We start from the raw sequence: 20,911 nt of genomic DNA, 5'->3' as shown, positions 1-20,911 counted from the left end.
GGAGTTGTGGCTCGCGGGCTCTAGAGCGCAGGCTCGGTAGTTGTGGCGCACCGGCTTAGTTGCTCCGCGGCATGTGGGATCTTCCCAGACCTTGGCTTGAACCCATGTCCCCTGCATTGGCAGGCGGATTCTTTTTTTTTCTTTTCTTTCTTTTTTCTTTTTTTTTTTTTTTTTTTTGCAGTACGCGGGCCTCTCACTGCTGTGGCCTCTCCCGTTGCGGAGCACAGGCTCCGGACGCGCAGGCTCAGCGGCCATTGCTCACGGGCCCAGCCGCTCCGCGGCATGTGGGATCTTCCCGGACCGGGGCACGAACCCGTGTCTCCTGCATCGGCAGGTGGACTCTCAACCACTGTGCCACCAGGGAAGCCCGGCAGGCGGATTCTTAACCACTGTGCCACCAGGGAAGTCTCCACCCTGTGTTTTAAAATGTAGGTTCTATTATTATTCAGGTATGGTGAGCCAAGAGATCAGGAGAAGACTGCCATTAAAAGGATGGTTTGTTACTTATAGTTCCCAAAAGAAGGGGGCACACAGTGCCATGCAGGGACATGTGAGGAAGCACCAGGATGGGTTAGAAGGCCGATGGAGCAAGGGGAAAGCATGGGGAAGTGTTTTTATTCTGGTCTCCACAGGAAAGGTAAGTCCAGGCAGGGTAAGCAGGCTGAGGACTGGTTCATTGGAATAATTTCAGCAGGTTTTTGGGTATAAGTACGGTCTCTAGGTGTCCGATACCGGCTCTGCAAATGATTAGGGTAGAGAAATATTGCCTCTTGGAGTTTAAGAGCCAGATAGAGGAGGTGGTTCAGAGTATGGGCTCTGCACTGGTTAGTTTGCATCTGAACAGTGTACTCACAGGGGAGTAGCTTACTATTTCCAGGAACTAGTTAGCCCTGGGGAGTAGTCTATCTCAGGTCAGCAAGGCCCCAGATGCCAGAGCATCAAGAATACAAAAAATTAGAAAATACGGTTAATACATCTTGCTTTATTTTTCTTCATGGCACTGACATGACATTATATCATATATCTGTTTATTGCTGCTCTCCCACTATGATATCAATTCCATGAAAGTAGGAACTTCATTTGGTTCAATGTTGTACCCTCAGTGCTTAGAACAGTGCCTGGCACACAGCAGCTATTTACTAATAAGTGTTTGTTAAGTGAAGGAGTGAATAAACAAATTTGCATAAAAATATGACTTATGCAAGGTTTGGAAGGGGAGGTGGGGTACAAGGCCGACTTCTCTTTCGTACTTGAAATATTGGGTTCACCAAAAGGTTCGCTTGGTTTTTTCTGTAAGATGGCTCTAGTAGCACTTAGTTGTCTTTAACTTCATTTGAAACAATTTTGTTAGATTGTGTGTGACAGCTGTCATATCAGAGTGCATTTAAAAAAAGCCTTAACAAAATTGGTGAATTTTTGTGTAGCCATTTTAATACTGAAGATGGAAGAAAAAAAACATTTTCAGTATATTATGCTTTATTACTTCAAGAAAGGTAAAAACGCAACTGAAACGCAAAAACAGATTCGCTCCGTGTGTGGAGAAGGTGCCGTGACTGAACATGTCAAAAGTGGTTTGTGAAGTTTCGCGCCGGAGATTTCTCGTTGGACAATGCTCCACGGTTGGGAAGACCAGTACATTTTCAGTATATTATGCTTTATTACTTCAAGAAAGGTAAAAACGCAACTGAAACGCAAAAACAGATTCGCTCCGTGTGTGGAGAAGGTGCCGTGACTGAACATGTCAAAAGTGGTTTGTGAAGTTTCGCGCCGGAGATTTCTCGTTGGACAATGCTCCACGGTTGGGTAGACCAGTTGAAGTTGATAGTGATCAAATCGAGACATTAATTGAGAGCAATCAACGTTATACCATGCGGGAGATAGCTGACATACTCAAAATATCCAAATCAAGCTATGAAAATCATTTGCACCAGCTTGGTTATGTTCATCACTTTGATGTATGGGTTCCACGTAAGTTAAGCGAAAAAGACGTTCTTGACCGTATTTCCTCATGCGATTCTCTACTGAAACGTAAGGAAAATGTTCCGTTTTTAAAACAAATTGTGACGGGCAATGAAAAGTGGATACTGTACAATAATGTGGAACAGAAGAGATCGTGGGGCAAGCGAAATGAACCACCACCAACCACACCAAAGGCCGGTCTTCATCCAAAGAAGGTGACGTTCTGTATATGGTGGGATCAGAAGGGAGTCCTCCATTATGAGCTCCTTCGGGAAAACCCAACGATTACTTCCAACAAGTACTGCTCCCAATTAGACCAACTGAAAGCAGCACTTGACAAAAAGCGTTCAGAATTAGTCAACAGAGAACGCATAATCTTCCATCAGGATACTGCAAGACCGCATGTTTCTTTGATGACCAGGCAAAAACTGTTACAGCTTGGCTGGGAAGTTCTGATTCATCCGCTGTATTCACCAGACATTGCAACTTCAGATTTCCATTTATTTCGGTCTTTACTAAATTCTCTTAATGGAAAAAATGTCAATTCCCTGGGAGACTGTAAAAGGCACCTGGAACAGTTCTTTGCTCAAAAAGATAAAAAGCTTTGGGAAGATGGAATTATGAAGTTGCCAGAAAAATGACAGAAGGTAGTGGAACAAAAGGGTGAATACATTATTCAATAAAGTTCTTCGTGAAAATGAAAAATGTGTCTTTTATTTTTACTTTAAAACTGAAGGCACTTTTTGGCCAACCCAGTATTTCCTCAATCTTGAAACTATTTACTAACTTCCTCATAACTACTACAAAGAAAGCCTCAGGTTAGTTCCCATCTCAGTTAGGGAAATTTAATTACAGGAGGGGGGCATGATGAAGTGGAAATAGTCCATGCTTTGGAGTCAGACTAAGATTTACATCTTTGCTCCATCACTTACGAACTGGAGAGTCTGACTATATCAACTTCTCAGACTCTGTCTCCTCAATGGAAAATCAAGATGGTAGTTAATACTCACCTAACAGAGTATGAAGGTGAAAAGATATCTAACAGACAGACTAGCTACTGTGAGAATGCCTATATGTAAAAGAACATGGGAAGCACATGCTCTAGTATCTAATGACAATGAATTCCTATCCAACTAATATACCTGGGACATTGCTTACCACAAATGCTCTATTGTCTAAACTGTGGTAAACATGTTTTCATTTAGAGTTCATTAATGCTTGACTCAATGATGACTACACCTATCATAAAATGACTGCCCGAGCATCTATCACTTATTAGTCAGGGGACTTTGGGCAGATTACTTTATCTCCCTGGCCTCTCTTTCCTGAATAACAGAACTTACCTCATGAAGTTGTCCCATAATGTGATATTTGGAAATGGGGCATTTGGGAATTAAGTTGGTTTAGATGAGGTCATGAGGGTGGGTCCTTATGATGAGATTAGTACCCTTATAAGTAGAGACATCAAACAGCATGCTCATGTACCTTCCCCTTACTTTGCTATGAAGACACAGTGAGACGGCAGCCCTCTGTAAGCCAAAAAGAGAGCTTGCACCAGAACCCGACCATGCTGGCAACCCTGATTTTGGACTTCCCAGCCTCTACAGCTGTGTGAAATAAATGTCTGTTGTTTAAGACACCCAGTCTACAGAATTTTGTTATAGCAGCTCGAGCAAACTAATACAGTACTCAATATATACTAAATGCACAAATATTAGCCGTGATCAGAAGTAGTCTACGGCAAATAAGTCCTATGAGACCTAAGCCAGAACCTACCATTCAATTCTTAAGCTTTACTTATTTCTTGTGAGGGTAAAATTTAAAAAACAAACAAAAAATATCTCCTGGGAAAAGAATCTTAAAAGAAAAAAAAAGGAGTGGATATATGTATACGTATAACTGATTCACTCTGCTGTACACCTGAAACTAATACAACATTGTAAATCAACTATACGCCAATAAAAGTTAAAAAAAAAAAAATCTCCCACTCTCCCTCAAAACCAATATTCAGCAGGACACACAATAACAGCAAACACTCGGTCCTTACCACGTGCTAGGAACTACACTCAGCTCTTCTAAGGGCTTTTATTTTATTATTATTTTTTTAACATCTTTATTGGAGTATAATTGCTTTACAATGGTGTGTTAGTTTCTGCTTTATAACAAAGTGAATCAGCTATACATATACATACGTCCCCATATCTTCTCCCTCTTGCGTCTCCCTCCCACCCTCCCTATCCCACCCTTCTAGGTGGTCACAAAGCACCAAGCTGATCTCCCTGTGCTAAGGGCTTTTAAATGTTAACTTATTTAATTCTCACCACAGCCCTAGAGGTACTGTTATTATTTCCATTTTACAAACAGGGAAACTAAGATCCAGGAAGGTGACTTGTCACACAGCTAGGCTGGGTTGAAGCCGAGATTTGAATCCATGTAGGCTGGCTTAACTGTGTTCCTAACCATTACTCTATACTCCCTCTTTACGTTAACACACTACTCCAAGATGAGAAAAGAAAATAACTTTAGATGGGTTACACGGTGTACTTGCATGTCTTTTTTTTTTCTTTTATAAATTTATTTATTTATTTTTGGCTGCGCTGGGTCTTCGTTGCTGCGCACGGGCTTCTCACTGCGGTGGCTTCTCTTGTTGCGGAGCACAGGCTCTAGGCACGTGGGCTTCAGTAGTTGTGGCTCGCGGGCTCTAGAGTGCAGGCTCAGTAGTTGTGCCACATGGGCTTAGTTGCTCCGCGGCATGTGGGATCTTCCCGGACCAGGGATAGAACCCATGTCCCCCGCACTGGCAGGTGGGTTCTTAACCACTGGGGCACCAGGGAAGCCCTACTTGCATGTCTTAATAAAGTCATAACTTGCTTCTTAATGACAGACTTGAATTTAATAAAACAAGATTATCTGTAACCAAATCAAAGCTTAAAATGACTCTGTAAAACCAGGAGGAAGACTAACATTTTTTTCACTCCTGTTGTTTTCAAAACCATTGAAGGTACACAACATTACAGAGTTCTTTAAAGGCTGACCTAAAAGACATTTATGAACAGAAAATGTCTCAGGGATAGTACTCAGAAATTGAGATGTACAAAAACAATGGAGAAAAATATATCTTACTAGAATCTAACATTTATTCACTCAGTGACTGGAAAAATTAAAAGGAAAAGTGAAGAACTTGTCCGTGAAAATAACATCAGTTTACTAATATGCAGTCAACTCAGGTTTGCTTAAATGCGTTTATCAGATGTACATGATTCAATGTGTAAGCCAGAATATTGTGAACATTTTGAAATGACACTACTTTAACACCTGTGTTCAAACACTGCCTGAATGAGCCAGTCCACATTTTTTTTTGATAGTGGCAGTACAAAAAGATCGCGTATTGTTTTGTTTTGTTTTGTTCTGTTTTGCGGTACTCGGGCCTCTCACTGTTGTGGCCTCTCCCGTTGCGGAGCACAGGCTCCAGACGCGCAGGCTCAGTGGCCATGGCTCACGGGCCCAGCCGCTCAGCGGCATGTGGGATCCTCCCGGACCGGGGCGCGAACCCGTGTCCCCCGCATCGGCAGGCGGACTCGCAACGACTGCGCCACCAGGGAAGCCCAAGATTGCATATTGTTGATGGCAGAATGTTGCTTAATGTAAATGTTAGCTCCTAAGGCCATACACCAAGCTCCAGAGTTTAAAATCACAATATAAAGAGAACTGTTCCTGATGCGGGTGTGATACAACTGTGAGTGGTGCTGAGGAAGAAAACAAGCTGCAAGCACCACTACTCCAAGGGCCAAAGATGCCAGGTATACACCACTCTGCTGCCACTTTTCCATGGAAAAGGAACTGAGCGAAAAAGAATGTGAAGGAAATATTTATAGAATGCTTCTTATTTATAAGAATACAAACACAAGATTTATGATTTAAAACAATGCCCTACAAACTGAAAACATTACACTTATCAAATTATTTAACTTGGCAGATCTGCCTTTAGTATAAATCTTTTGTTCATCTGGTTGATGGTTCATACTTGAACCATAGCAAACAAATCTTAAAAGTCTTATTATTTACATGCCAAATTAATGCTGATGCAAATCTGCATCACACCATCAAGCTAAACAGACAAGCTACCAGGCACTGAGTTGATAAAGATGTGACAAACGGTAATTTGGGATAATAACAAAAAAGAACAGTGGCAATTAAAAACTATGACCAAAAATAATGAAAAAAAGCAAGAAAGAAAAATCACAACCAACTCAAGACAATATTATGATAAAATTCTTCCTAGAAAACTCCTAGAATTCCAGTTACCTGCAAGTACACATGAATAGTGGAAGATCTGTAACATTAGAATACTGAATTAGAATCCTTAGCAAACTTCTCTACATGCTAATTTTAGTTCTGAATACCAAGTTTTAGTAACCCCTAACTTATTAATTAGTACCAAGTCCTTAGATATATGAAGAAATGAGTTTAAAGAAATGGATACAGTTTCATCTTCAGAACAAAGGACTGGAATTTTTGGATCCTTCCAGGGCCACCCTGAGAACCCTTAAGGCCCACTATGCCCTGCAGAACCGCTTGTTTAAATAACATTTTCAGTGCAAGATAAAATCTGTCTCCCTCTCCACCTTCCTCCCCCCCACATACACACACGGACAGGGTTTCAAAATTATGATGATATAAATAGAAATAACCATTAGAACTAGAACTACATTAGAAATGTACATAGGGCATTACCTTTAAAATATCTTACGTACTGCTTTGCAGTTTACAAAACTCTTTTATATGTATTATTTCATTGATATAATCCATCATGAGAAGATTAAATCTCCATTTAATTAGTTATTTTTATTATTATTTTCAACTGAAGTATAGTTGACATACAATATTATGTTAGTTTCAGGTGTACAACATAGTGATGTGACAAAATACATTATGAAATGATAACCATGATAAGTCCAATAACCATCTGTCACCATACAAAATTATTACAGCATTACTGACTACATTCTTTATGCTGTATATTATATCCCCAAGACTTGTTTACTTTATAACTAAAAGTTTGTATCTGTTAATCCCCTTTACCTATTTCACTTAACTTCTCTCTGGCAACCAACAGTTTTGCTCTCTGTAAGTCTGCTTCTGTTTTATTTTGTTTGTCTATTTGTTTTATTTTTTAGTTTCCACATATAAATGAGATCATATGGTACCGGTCTTTCTGTCTGACTTATTTCACTTAGTGAGATTATCTTCATTTTTAAAGATGAGAAGCCCAACACCCAGAAAGTTAAGTGACTTGCTCAAGGTCAAGTTACACATTCAGCCAAGTGGCAGAAGACTTCCTGTTCTTATTTCTAGGTCTCTGTACCCCCCAGCTACCATAGGCCAAGTCTAGAAATCAAATGAAGTATGTAAAAAGGCTCTGCAAAACCAAAAGGAACTAGAAGGATCTTATTATGAAGATCATTAACCATTCACTGATGCACCAGTGAAATACCTATGACCAGGCCCTGCCTGAGCAATTAAATCTCCCCATGGGCCAGCCATCAAGATTTTGAAAAGAGGCCCAGGTGATTTTAACATGCACCGGGTTGAGAACTTCTGATCTACATTAGACAATACAAATGGCAATAGCGCATTAACAAACATGTTTTCAACTATCAATTTAGTTTTACATTTATATTTTCCTTTTATATCAATTAATCATCACTCCTTCATTAGACATATTGTGGTAGTTTAATAAAGCCAAAGTGCTGACTTTAGAGATCTCAGTATTAGCTGTAAGAAAGATGTGTAACTCTGCTTAAGACTAATTACATGAAACTATGTTGTTCTGTCTTTTTTATAACTCTATTCTAGTCAATATTTAGCATATTCAATTTAAAAGTATAGCCTTCAAAAAAATAAAAATAAAAAAAATAAATAAAAGTATATAGCCTTCAGTTTGTGCTATTAAGAACTTTTAAAAATCATTATCTTCAACTGAAGGAAAAAAATACAACACTACATTTAAACCATATTAAATTTAAGTTGCATTCATTTGAGGAAGAGGAAGCTTCACTGTGTACTAAACACAATAAATAAAAATAATAGTAGAGGTAATTAATGGACAAATTAGATGACAATTAGCACTGAAAATCATTTAAAAAAAATACTGGATACTGGACCAATCTTACCTTTTGTAGACTTGTTGGATTCAACTGAGTTTTGTCAATTATTTTTATTGCGACCTAGAAAAAAATTAATATTTATGGATTTTAAGAATTTGGTCATTATAGACTAATTAGTAATAGTTTTGTAAATGCCCAGACATGTAGCATTGTTAAATAGCAAGGAAGTAAACAAACCTCAAAAACCTAAAACTCAACCAGTTACAATTATATTTTACACTTTATAAATATTTTATAATTGACAAGAGGGGCTTCATGAAAATAAGGGTATTTTATAACATTTTACATTTAAGTTACCTATAGACACAGGGAAAAAACGTCTCCCAGAAACCACCTCCTAACCCCTCCCAAAAGGGGAGAGAGATTATACAATGAAAACACTTCTAAAAACATGGCAATGTAGCAAATCTATTCATTATTTTCTGACACTTTAATTTTATCTGACTCTGGGATACAAGGGCAGGAACTATAGCTTTTATAGCTTTATACAGCCCAAAATGCTTTCCAGAGTGTCCGGCACAAAGTGGGAGCTGGTTAATTGAGTAAATATATGAACAAATAAGTTGGTGTTGAATCTGAAAACTTTAAAAACATCTTATTTCAATAAAATAGAAAAGCTCTTTAGAGAAGAGGAGGAGGCACTAGCCCTTTGAGAAGGAAAAGGCCCTCTTCCTTAGAGAAGGAAAAGGCCCTAGCTTCAGATCAATCTACAGGCTAACCAAATGAGTATGTACAGAGGCAACAAATGGGTCACCTGGTAGCCTTTGTTCAAAAAGGGGTGAGGCAGTCTAAATAAGCCACTAAGATATAGGGAGAAAGAGCTACAGCTTCTAATTATATGCATTTCTTATCTTAAAAAAAAAAAGAAAAAAATTAAGTTGTACTAACCCTGCACCGACATGCTCACCTAGTCAGTCTGTCTTTTCTTGCTTAAAAATGAACTACGTAGGGCTTCCCTGGTGGCGCAGTGTTGAGGGTCCGCCTGCCGATGCAGGGGACACGGGTTCGTGCCCCGGTCCAGGAGGATCCCACATGCCGCGGAGCGGCTGGGCCCGTGAGCCGTGGCCGCTGAGCCTGCGCGTCCGGAGCCTGTGCTCCGCGACGGGACAGGCCACGGCGGTGAGAGGCCTGCGCACCGCAAAAAAAAAAAAAAAAAAAAAAAAAGAACTACGTGCACTGTGGTAACCTAAACGGGAGGGAATATCTGTGTGTGTATGGCTGATTCATCTTGTTGTGCAGTGGAGGCTAACACAACATTGCAAAGCAACCATACTCCAATAAAAATTAATTAAAAGAAAAAAGTGAACTACGGATAACCAGAACTAGGAACTATGGATATCGAGAAAGGGGGATGGGATGATGACAGGGGACGGAAGGAAACATAAGTGAAGAGAGAGGCTTTGCCATGAATTAGGGAACATAATTAACCCAGCTTTGCACCTGAGGTCCAGAACAACAAATGATCTCACCCCATGTCAATGAGGCTGTGTTCCTACTATGTGTCCCTCAGAACACAGATCCAATAAGAAGCATCACTGAAGAAAGGGACTATAGTCAAAGTCTGGGGAAAGCGTTCAAAGATTCTTTGTCAACGGTTCTCGCACTTTTTGGTCCCCTTTATATTCTTAAAGATTATGCTGGACTTCCCTGGTGGTGCAGTGGTTAAGAATCCGCCTGCCAATGCAGGGGACATGGGTTCAACCCTGGTCCGGGAAGATCCCACATGCCACGGAGCAACTAAGCCTGTGAGCCACAACTACTGAGCCTGTGCTCTAGAGTCCACAAGCCACAACTACTGAGCCCACGTGTCACAACTACTGAAGGCCGTGTGCCTAGAGCCCGTGCTCCGTAACAAGAGAAGCCACTGCAATGAGAAGCCTGCGCACCGCAACGAAGAGTAGCCCCCACTTGCCACAACTAGAGAAAGCCCGTGCACAGCAATGAAGACCCAATGTAGCCAAAAATAAATAAATAAAATAAATAATTTTTTAAAAAATTTAAAAAGAAAAGTAAATTAAAAATAAGTGCTGAACACCTCATTTCAACATAATAATATTCAACAAATGGTGCTGGGGGGGTGGGATTCCCTGGTGGTGCAGTGCTTAAGAACCCGCCTGCCAATGCAGGGGACACAGGTTTGAGCCCTGGTCCGGGAAGATCCCACATGCCGCGGAGCAACTAAGTCGGTGCGCCACAACTACTGAGCCTGCGCTCTAGAGCCTGTGAGCCACAACTACTGAAGCCCACGTGCCTAGAGCCCGTGCTCCGCAACAAGAGAAGCCACTGCAGTGAGAAGCTTGCACGCTGCAACAAACAGTAGCCACCGCTCACCACAACTAGAGAAAGCCCGCACGCAGCAACAAAGACCCAATGCAGCCAAAAATAACAAATAAAATTTAAAAATTTAAAAAAAATGGTGCTGGGGAAATGATATCCACATGCAAAAGAATGAAGTTATCAGACTCTTAACCTAACATCAAATAACAAAAATTAGCTCAGCGTGGATCAAAGACCTAAATCTACAACCTATAAAACTATCAAATTCTTAGAAGAAAACACAGGGCAAAGCTTCATGACATTTAAAATTTTATGCATCAAAAGACGTTATCAATAGAGTAAAATGGCAACCTACAGAATGGGAAATAATATTTGCAAATTACATATGTGATAAGGGATTAATATCCAGAATATACAGAGAACTCTGAAAACTCTACAAAAACCTGATTTAAAAATGGGCAAAGAACTTGAGATGTTTTTCCAAAGAAGATATACAAATGGTCAATAAGCACATAAAAAAGACGCTCAACATCCCTCATCACTAGAAAAATGCAAATCAAAACTAGGAAATACCACTCCACACCCATCAGGATGGCTTACTGCCAAAACCCCCCAGAAAATAATAAGCCTTGTGAGGATGTGGAGAAACTGGAACCCTTGTGCACTGTTGGTAGGATTGTATAAAATGGTACAGCCACTGTAAAAAAAAAAAAAAAAAAAAAAAAAAAAAAAAAAGTACAGAGTTCCTCAAAAAATTAAAAATAGAATTACCAGATGATCCAGCAGTTCCACTTCCGGGTATGTACCCAGAACTGAAAGCAAGGATGGATGGACGGATGGATTGATTGAATGATTGATTTTTGGCTGTGTTGGGTCTTCGTTGCTGTGCCGCAGGCCTTCTCTAGTTGTGGTGACTGGGGGCTACTCTTCGTTGCGGTGCGTGGGCTTCTCACAGCGGTGGCTTCTCTTGTTGTGGAGCACAGGCTCTAGGCGTGCAGGCTTCAGTAGTAGTGGCATGCAGGCTCAGTAGTTGAAGCCCATGGGCTTAGTTGCTCCGCAGCACGTGGGATCTTCCCCGACCAGGGCTCGAACCCGTGTCCCCCCCCTGCACTGGCAGGCGGATTCTTAACCACTGCGCCACCAGGGAAGCCCGAAAGCAAGGATTTAAAAAGCTATTTGTGCACTGATGTTCAGAGCAGCATTATTCACAGTAGCTAAGATATGGAAGCAACTCAAGAGATCATCAAGCGGGACTTCCCTGGAGGTCCAGTGGTTAGGACGCCACACTTCCACTGCAGGGGGCACAGGTTCAATCTCTGGTCAGGGAACTAAGATCCCACAAGCCACACAGCATGGCCAAATAAAAAAGTTCATCAAGGGATTAATGGAAAAGCTTAACGTGGCACAGCCATGAGATGGAATATTATTCAGTCCTATAAAAGGAGGAAATTCTGGCACCTGCTACAACATGGATGAACCTTGAGGACACTACGCTAAGTGAAATAAGCCAGTCACAAAAATACAAATACTGCATGCTTCCACTCTTATGAGGTCCCTAGAGTATTCAAAAGCATAGCGACAGAAAGTAGAATGGTGGTGGGCTTCCCTGGTGGCGCAGTGGTTGAGAATCCGCCTGACAATGCAGGGGACACGGGTTCGTGCCCCAGTCCGGGAAGATCCCACGTGCCGCGGAGCGGCTGGGCCCGTGAGCCATGACCGCTGAGCCTGCACGTCCGGAGCCTGTGCTCCGCAACGGAAGAGGCCACAACAGTGAGAGGCCCGCGTACCACAAAAACAAAAAAGAAAGTAGAATGGTGGTTGCCAGGGTCTAATTTAATGGGTGTAGAGTTTCAGTTTTATAAGATGTAGAGTTCTAGAGGTGAATGGTGGTGATGGCTGCACAGCATTATCGATGTATTTAATACCACTCAAATATACACTTTAAAACAGTTAAGATAATACATTTTATGTTATATGTATTTTATCACAATAAAAAAATTGGAAAAAAAGTCTATTAGTGTTAATATAAACAACATTTTAATGAAATTCTCATATGTCCTCCTGTAGTCAATCTGTTATGATATCACACGTCACATACTTCTGGAAAATTCTACTGTACACTCGTGAGAAAGAATGGAAGAAGCAAATAATGTCTTAAATAGTATTACCAAAACAGTTTTGATTTTGCAGACCCCCTAAAATGGTCTCAGAAAACCTCCAGGGGTCCACATCCCTACTTCAAGAACTGCTGCACTATTCATATTAACGCTTTTTTTTTTTTAAACTGATTAACTTGGTTTAAAGCCTCCATCTGCCCATGCCATTTGATTACTTCCTATGAACCTATTAATCTCCTGAGGAGCTAAAGAAAGGGAAACACTGCAGCAAGGCATCCAGTAAGTCTGACCCTGAAGTCCAAGGAACCCACCACCCCTTCACCCCTGACTGGGGGAGGAAAAAAAATCAGAATTGGTGGAGGAGGGGAGAGATAATGAGCATGTGTGCTTGCAAAAAGCAAAGTCAAAATTCTGATTCTATATTTGGAAAATATAAGTCTTGATGGAAACTACAGTAAATAAATCTAAAGGAAATACTGGCTGCTGGAATATGCAAACAATGACCACCTTGTGCATAACTCAATTGGGGAGAAGACATCCTGTTATAGCCCTAGAGCACTACCTGTACACAAGAAGCATTCAATAAACGCTTACTGGGGTGATCTGAGGCCTTGAACACTCGCATCAGTAACCACACACACATCAGAGATGGAGATAGAACAGTGAAGAAACAGGGTTTCTGGTGTTTTAACAAATACCAATGTGGTTTTAAAATTCCATTATTTTAAAGTTGGGGGAACTCCCTAGCAGTCCAGTGGTTAGGACTCTGCGTTTCCACTGAACAGCGCACAGGTTCGATTCCTGGTCAGGGAACTAAGATCCTGCAAGCTGTGTGGCGTGGCCAAAAAAGAAAAAAATAATTTAAAGTTGAATGAATGAATTTTCTTCAAACTTTACTTTCATAAGTAATTTTATGTGGATCTCCTAAAGATCCAAGGGATTTCCATCTCCCAAAGGGATTTCTGAAGAAACCCCTTCAATAACACTGTTCTGGCCACAATTCTGTTTTCTTTCTCATTCTCATGGCCAAATCCATCAAAACTGCTGCCTTTCCAGTTCCTCTTTCCTCTGATCTTCTGAGACTCTGTTTCTATTCTCATGACAGGCCCCTTGATCACTAGTTTCTTCTGGTTCTGCTCAATATCCACCTTCTAAAGATTCTATTCTGATTTTGTTATTATACATTTTCATTTTCAAGTACTGCTGTTCAAAAAGTATCTAAAGCAAAAACAGAAAAAGAAATGTGTTGCATTCAGCTAAATCAAACTGTAGAAGAGAGTCATTTTATCAAAAGCAAGTGTCCTCAGAGTGAAACATTATCATTTAACATGATGTGTGTATTTGTGGCGATGAAAACTGAGGGGTAAGCTCCTAATCCCCCCTTCCTTCCAGTTCACTTGCTGGGATGACTCAACTACCAAAATAACCTTGGCCCAGAGCTGGAGCCTGGAGAAGAGCTCAGACCTCGAGGTCACCAAAAGAGAAGGCAACTAACTGTGGGGCATCACTAGGTGCCTCAGAAAGATGCAGACTAGAGAGAAGACCACTGACTCATTCCCAAGGCTGTGGAGGGGGTGTGTGCGTGTGCACGTGTGTGTATGTGCACAGCAAAAGCCAAGGGAATTCACTAGGCAAGGAAACAGGAGTGTCCCTGGCACTTGTGTAAAGTTCTGGGAAATTCCCTTTATTCACTCTGACACCTAAAGCAAAGTGGAAAATTACAAAATAGGGATAAAGAGAGCACACACATGAGAAGGGTTTCCCCCCACATTCCTCAAATCAAGAGTCCAACAAACCTGCAGCGAATACTCACTGGAGGAAAAATCCTTATCTTCCACTTCCTGTCAATTAACTACTGGTCAAAAGATCCTTACACCCTGCTCCTGACTGGTGTTAAAGCATCTACAACCACCAGCATCTACAAGAGCAGGCAGAAAAAAGATCCCAAGTCCTTTAAGAGGACACAGTAATCTAGAAGAATGGTATATTAGTCAGCTCAGGCTGTCAAAACAAAAAACACCACAGACTGGGCAGCTTAAAGAGCAGAAATTTATTTTCTCACAGTTTGGGAAGCTGGAAGTCAGAGATCGGGGGTGCCAGCATGGGCAGTTCCTCTTGCCTTGCAGATGCCCACCTTCTCACTGTGTCCTTACAAGTGGAAGAAAGAAAGCAAGCTCTCTGGTGTCTCTTCTTATAAGGACACTACTCCTATCAGATCAGGAGCCTAACCTAATTATTTCCACAAAGGCCCTACCTCCAAACAGGCTTTAACATCTAAATTCTGGGGGACACAATTCAGTCTACAGCAACGGAGAACAAGCCTATCAACTATAACAGCTCCCTACAAAATAAAACTTCAAATTAAAACTTAACAATACAAACAAAATGGGTGAATGGCACAAGCACAGGGTGGAGTGAAAGAGGCAGACACAAGATAAATACTGGATGATTCCATTAGTAACATTTTAAGAGAAAAAAACAGAATATGGTGTTTTAGAAGTCAGGATAGTGGTTATCTTGGGGAGGAAGGACAGTTGAAATGATTAGAAGGAGGCAGAAAGGAGGACTTCTGGGGTTCAAGTCATGGTATATTTTTGCCCTGGGTCATGGTTAAGCAAATGTTTACACTTTTTCTGGATGTGTGCTATATATCAATAAGGAGTTAATTTTTAAAAGTCGGCAATGACTTCAAAAAAATCATAGTGGGCTTCCCTGGTGGCGCAGTGGTCGAGAGTCCGCCTGCCGATGCAGGGGACACCGGTTCGAGCCCCGGTCCAGGAAGATCCCACATGCCGCGGAGCGGCTGGGCCCGTGAGCCACGGCCGCTGAGCCTGTGCGTCCGGAGCCTGTGCTCCGCAACGGGAGAGGCCACGGCAGTGAGAGGCCCGCGCACCGCAAAAAAAAAAAAAAAAAAATCATAGTGAAGTCAATAGATAATGATGCCTAAAACTGAAAAAATAATTAAGAATAAAACATGCTATTAAAAGATATGAAAGTAAAACCTAAAGAATCAGTTTAAAAGACTGATAGTGGCCATCTCAGGAGATTAGAAAGTTGGGGTGGGGGGGCAGGGAACACATTAAAAAAAAGAAAAAAAAAAGCCTTGACTCTTTAAACTGTATAATATATAATTAACTTGAATAAAAATAACAATGAAAAGCTCCTTCATACCCATCATGAGGACATTCAGTTAAAGATGGCATACAAATCACATGCATTCTCTCTTCTTCCACCTGATAATCCAATTAAACAATAAAGACAAAATGACAATGAATGGCAAAGAGAATGGGAGAGGTGGCATCAGCAGACAAGTGACTTTAAATAATTTCTGGGGGACAAAAATCAAAGGCACCCAGAGCAGGGCACATACAAGCCTAGAGTATGCTCTAAGAAGGCTGCAATCCAGGAAAAACTTAGTACTGACCAGAGAAAATAACTCAGTGCCTTGAATACGGAAGGTCCCGGCGAAAGGCCAACTTTCCCCCCAGCCACAGTGAAGCCAAGCCAGGCACCTGAGCAGCACCTTCCACACACCTCATGTAGAGAGCTCTCAATGTGCTTCTTATTTCTCCGCTCTTAAAAACATTTTCAAGAATCAGACATCTGAGGAAAGCCTATACCCTTTTCTAATACCCCTTCCCATATATCTGTTGTTAGGGGAAAACACCAGTAACAATTAACCCTCCTCCTTCAGGAAAAAAAAAAGGACAGTTGATTCACGTTATTCACGGTAATTACATTCTATGAAGTCACTCTGAACACTGAACTAGTGAACACTGAACCACTGTTCCTAGGGGGAAAGGGTTAAGACTCCTGTGAGCCCCTGGTCATAACATTTTCATCAACTGATCAATAAATAACCTTGTTTTATGTGTGTTTCTGTTTAAGGATACCTCATTTACTATACATTATTGATTCATTAACACTGAACAGCACTATCTAACTCATGCCTGAATGAAGCTTACCTAACAAATGTATTTTCTCTGTAAGGCACGTCAAAGCCTTGCACTTAAGGAACATTGGCTAATACCTCAGCCCTACAGTTGGGGGCCATTTTAAACAACGAAATCACCAACAAAATGCACAAAAATGTGGAAAATGTGTACTAAATAACCACAAAAAGGGAATCTGTTTATAGTATGAAGGCGGAAAGAAGGCAGAGTGTCACCTGTTGGGCCTCAGCTGGGGAGACGCACATTAAGCAATTCACACTTTTTACTGCTCTGCGCATGTCTGAAAAAGACTGCAAAAGCACAGCTAGTACTGATTTTGGGGATTACAAATAATTTGTAGTATGTGAATTTGCAAGTATGGAATTTGTGAGTAATGGGATTGACTATATCTGTTCCGAAGATGGACAGTGATGGTTGCAAACACTGCAAATGTACTTAATGCCATTGAGCTGCACTTAAAAATGGCTACAATGGTAAATGTTATGTATATTTTACCACAATAAAAAAAAAGTGTCACAACTATGTAATTAAGTGATTTTTAATCCGTGGGAACTGGGTTTATGTGAAGTTTCTTTTTCTGCACATTAACTGTAAATACTCCACAATAAACCATGATGATCCTCTTTATGATTTTCAGCTGTATCTGTTATCAGACTACTAAGGCTATCTTTACCGTTCTGCTTGCTCACTTCCAAATCTGCTACTGTTAACTTCCAATTGAAGCAAACTGTTCAGAGTATTAACTGTTTTTGTCCATCAACAGTATTTTGAATAAACATTCTATTAATCACCGCCCCCCTTCCAAGAAATGACTACTTATTGAGTTTTAGTAGAGTATCAAAAAGCAATACCCAGAACCACCTGAAAAAGATACTGATGTCCTCCTTTCTTTTCTTGCTACCTATCTGTGTGGGGCCACATTTTCTTCATACACTCCAACCAGAGCAACTACCAAAAGAGCGTGAACGCAGAGCAGATATGAAAATCCAGCTAACTTCTACTAAACAAGACTTAATAAAGAGATTTGCAAAAAATTAAAACAATGTCACTCTTCTCTGTAATTTGTTTTGGAAAATAAGTTGTTTTTCATAAAAATACATTATATTAACAGGTAAAACGTCTGTCATTATTTTAAATGAATTAATATATTTTTAAAGTTTCTTAGTGCTAACTTCTAATACCATAAACAGCAACAGATATAACCCATATAAACAAAAGCTTGTTGTTGAGTTCTCAATTTTAAAAGTTTAATGGAACTTTCAGACCAAAAAAAGTTTCAGAACTATTGTTCTAATCAATGGAATTGCACATAAGAATTGAAACCTACAATTATGATTATGCAGCAACAGGGAAACCTGTTTAGGATAATATTCTGAGGGAAAAAACCAGGATACAAAATTATGGCCAAAAGTATGTTGAAAATATATATAAAATATGGAGAACATAAAAAAAATAAAAATGGTATTCAGAATATTTTGATTGTGGGAATTTGTTTTCCTCTCTGGTCTCTAAACTTCCTGTAAAGCTATTAACATAGTCTTCACATGCACAAAGAATTGTGACTAAAATCTCAAGAAGTTTAGCACATTCAAGGACAAAGAGGTACGATTTTATCATTCTTACAACCAACAACAAATAGTTATTGAATATTTAGAGGCCAAGGATAAATGGGTTTCAAGACTGAATCTTTTTCCCTCTGGCCTCTCTCTGGTTTCTCCTCTGGTGTAGGAGAGAGGACACAGACTGACAATAAAAGCATACAGCCACAAGAGCACAATAACAAGCTGAGAAGACAACAATGGGAAAGCTATTTCAATAACTTTCTGAAAGAGAGAGAAGAGACAACAGAGGAAAGGACACTATAACCAGAAACAGTGTGATTTCCCCAGCATGACTTGGAAAGGGCTCCAGACTTGGAGGTCCCAGGGGACCAAAGGCAACAGGGGAGCTGCTGGGCTAATTCCAAAGTCAAAAGTCTATATAAAGAATGCTGCTGCTCCCCAACCAAACCAATGACCACTGGTTCTTAAGGGACTGCAAACTTATTCTGTGGAGAAGACAATGAGGCTCTGGACTCAAGGTCAACAGGCCCAGGAGAGGGCAGGAGTGAGGCATGGAGATTGAAAAGGGGGGCGGGGGGGGGGAGATGAAGTGTCAGACTGCAACTGAGGGGTGGGACCATGGCTCCTCCCGGGCAGAACAGAGGATTCTTAACCCAGAGAACAGAATGGTCCCAGAGAAGAGATCTAAAGACAAAGATATCTGGGTCCTCCAATAAAAGCACTGGATGACTCCCAAAGGAAAGTTCTGTGGTCAAACATATCCTATACATGCAAAGCAGCTTCTGATCAGCTTCTTAGGGTTCCACCTTAAATAGACACAGACAACCAGGGGTTACCAGATTCCAAAGAAAGTCTCTGTATGAAAGACAGACACCAAGAAAGAATCCCAGAGAAAAGAGAAACAATGTAGGGAGCAAAAAATCTACTTAAAAAAAAAAAAAAAAGAATAAAGCTTTTACTATCCTCAGAGAGTTAACAGAAGAAACGGTATTGATACCAGAACTGGATAATACAAAGACAAATAATCAGAACAGGAAAGAACTAGGAGGAGGAGGAGGAGGAGGACACAGGCAGGAACTCAAATTTAACAAAAAGATTGGAAGATAAAGTTAAAGACATCATTCAGAAAGTAAAACAGAAACAGAGACAGAAAACCAAGACAGACAGATAGATAGGTAAATAAATAAATAAATAAGTAAATAAAATAAATAATCAAGGCTCTTGGGAATTCCCTGGCAGTCCAGTGGTTAGGACTCGGCATTTTCACTGCCAGGGCCCAGGTTCAATCCCTAGTCAGGGAACTACGATCCTGTAAACCACATGGCACAGACAAAAAAAAAAAGGAATTCTAGAATGACGATTTTTATTATTTTTTTTGTTTTGCGGTACGTGGGCCTCTCACTGTTGTGGCCTCTCCCGTTGCAGAGCACAGGCTCCGGACGCGCAGGCTCAGCGGCCAAGGCTCACGGGCCCAGCCGCTCCGCGGCATGTGGGATCTTCCCGGACCGGGGCATGAACCTGCATCCCCTGCATCCGCAGGCGGACTCTCAACCACTACGCCACCAGGGAAGCCCTAGAATGACAATTTTTAAATAATAAAATGAGACAATTCTCCAGAACTGAAAGATAAGAATGTTCATATTGAAAGGGTTCAATGAGCACCAGGAACAAAGAATGAAGACCAACTCCTTGGCACTTCACTGTGAAATTTCTCAACAGCATGGATAAATGAGAAGAGTCTAAAAAGCTGCTAGAAAGGAGGGGGGAAAAGCCATTTACACTGTTATACTCTAGACTTTGGAACTACCAATATCGGAAGACCCACTATGATCTTAATCTTGAGTTTCCCACTCTCTAACCACCTCCTCCTACCTTTCCCACCCACCCACTCTAGAATCCCAATAACTATCTGAACTAACCGGGATCCACAGCCATTGATCCCACCACCTTCTTATGGTCTGCCTTCTTCCTCAAGTACTTACTTCCTACTTAAATCTACTGTCTTTAATTGAAATCACTCCCTTGGGTATTCCAAATCAATGCCCTTGCTCTGTTTCTATTTCACTACACTTACTGTAACAAAATCCCAACCATCTACAAATGCTATGCCTGTGCCTGGTTAACTGAATGTTGCTGGACAGTAAATTACAGCCAGGTTGTCTATTCCCACTTTAAATCTGTGATCACTAACCTCAGGGAAGCGTTAAGGCTGCCTGGTAATTCTACTATATTTCTCAGTCCATTCACTCTCCTACTAACCTGTTAATTACTGTAACTTTCTCAGATCTCTAATACCTCCTATCTCCTTGATAGTCACATTCTTAGTTGGTAATCTTGCTTTCTATTTTACTGAAAAAAGAGCTGCAATGAGAAGAAAACTTCTCAAGCTCCCACCCTCATACAGAACCACTCACCTGCGGAATACTGGCATAGTACCCTCTACTTTCCTCCTACTTCTAAGTAAGGACTGTCCACGTTATCCAAAGCCAATACCTCTACCATCCCCTCTCACCCATTCCAGCACCTCTCCTCAAAGCACCATTTTTACCCTTTCTCTTAAATTATTCCCACTAGCAGACAAACATGTTGGTATTTTGCCCATCTTTTAAAAAATATCTTGGCCTGACATCTCTCCCTGTAGCCACTACCCCATTCATCTGTGCCTTGAAAGTGCTATCTTGCTGTTTTTAACCTCCACCCACCTATTCTCTCTTGAACTACATGTTACATCATATGCATCGGTACTGCAAGGTATTTGAAAGATATGTTGGAACAATTTGCAGAAAATACACAGAACCATAAGAAAGTTGAAAAGGGGCTTCCCTGGTGGCGCAGTGGTTGAGAGTCCGCCTGCCAATGCAGGGGACACAGGTTCA

General features: G+C 40.8%; 1 protein-coding gene across 9 annotated transcripts in view; it reads right to left on the bottom strand.

The window, feature by feature from the left end:
- The window catches only part of MARK3 (microtubule affinity regulating kinase 3), a 108,171-nt gene that overhangs the window by 60,382 nt on the left and 26,878 nt on the right, over positions 1-20,911 (bottom strand). For 5 of the 9 annotated variants that reach the window (XM_028496440.2, XM_028496441.2, XM_024131113.3 and 2 more), the window contains exon 3: positions 8,133-8,186. The exons of 2 other annotated variants lie outside the window; for them this stretch is intronic. In XM_028496440.2, the coding sequence (XP_028352241.1) occupies positions 8,133-8,186 (54 nt within the window). Of the gene's footprint in view, positions 1-8,132; positions 8,187-20,911 lie in introns of those variants that run through there. 2 more of the 9 variants (XM_028496445.2, XM_028496444.2) reach the window with 2 other exon arrangements.

This window comes from Physeter macrocephalus, chromosome 11 (genome assembly GCF_002837175.3).
Source record: "Physeter macrocephalus isolate SW-GA chromosome 11, ASM283717v5, whole genome shotgun sequence".
NCBI classification, from domain to species: Eukaryota; Metazoa; Chordata; class Mammalia; order Artiodactyla; family Physeteridae; genus Physeter; species Physeter macrocephalus.
The sequence above is the reverse complement of the archived record's forward strand: the minus strand, read 5'-3'. Positions and strand labels throughout refer to the sequence as shown.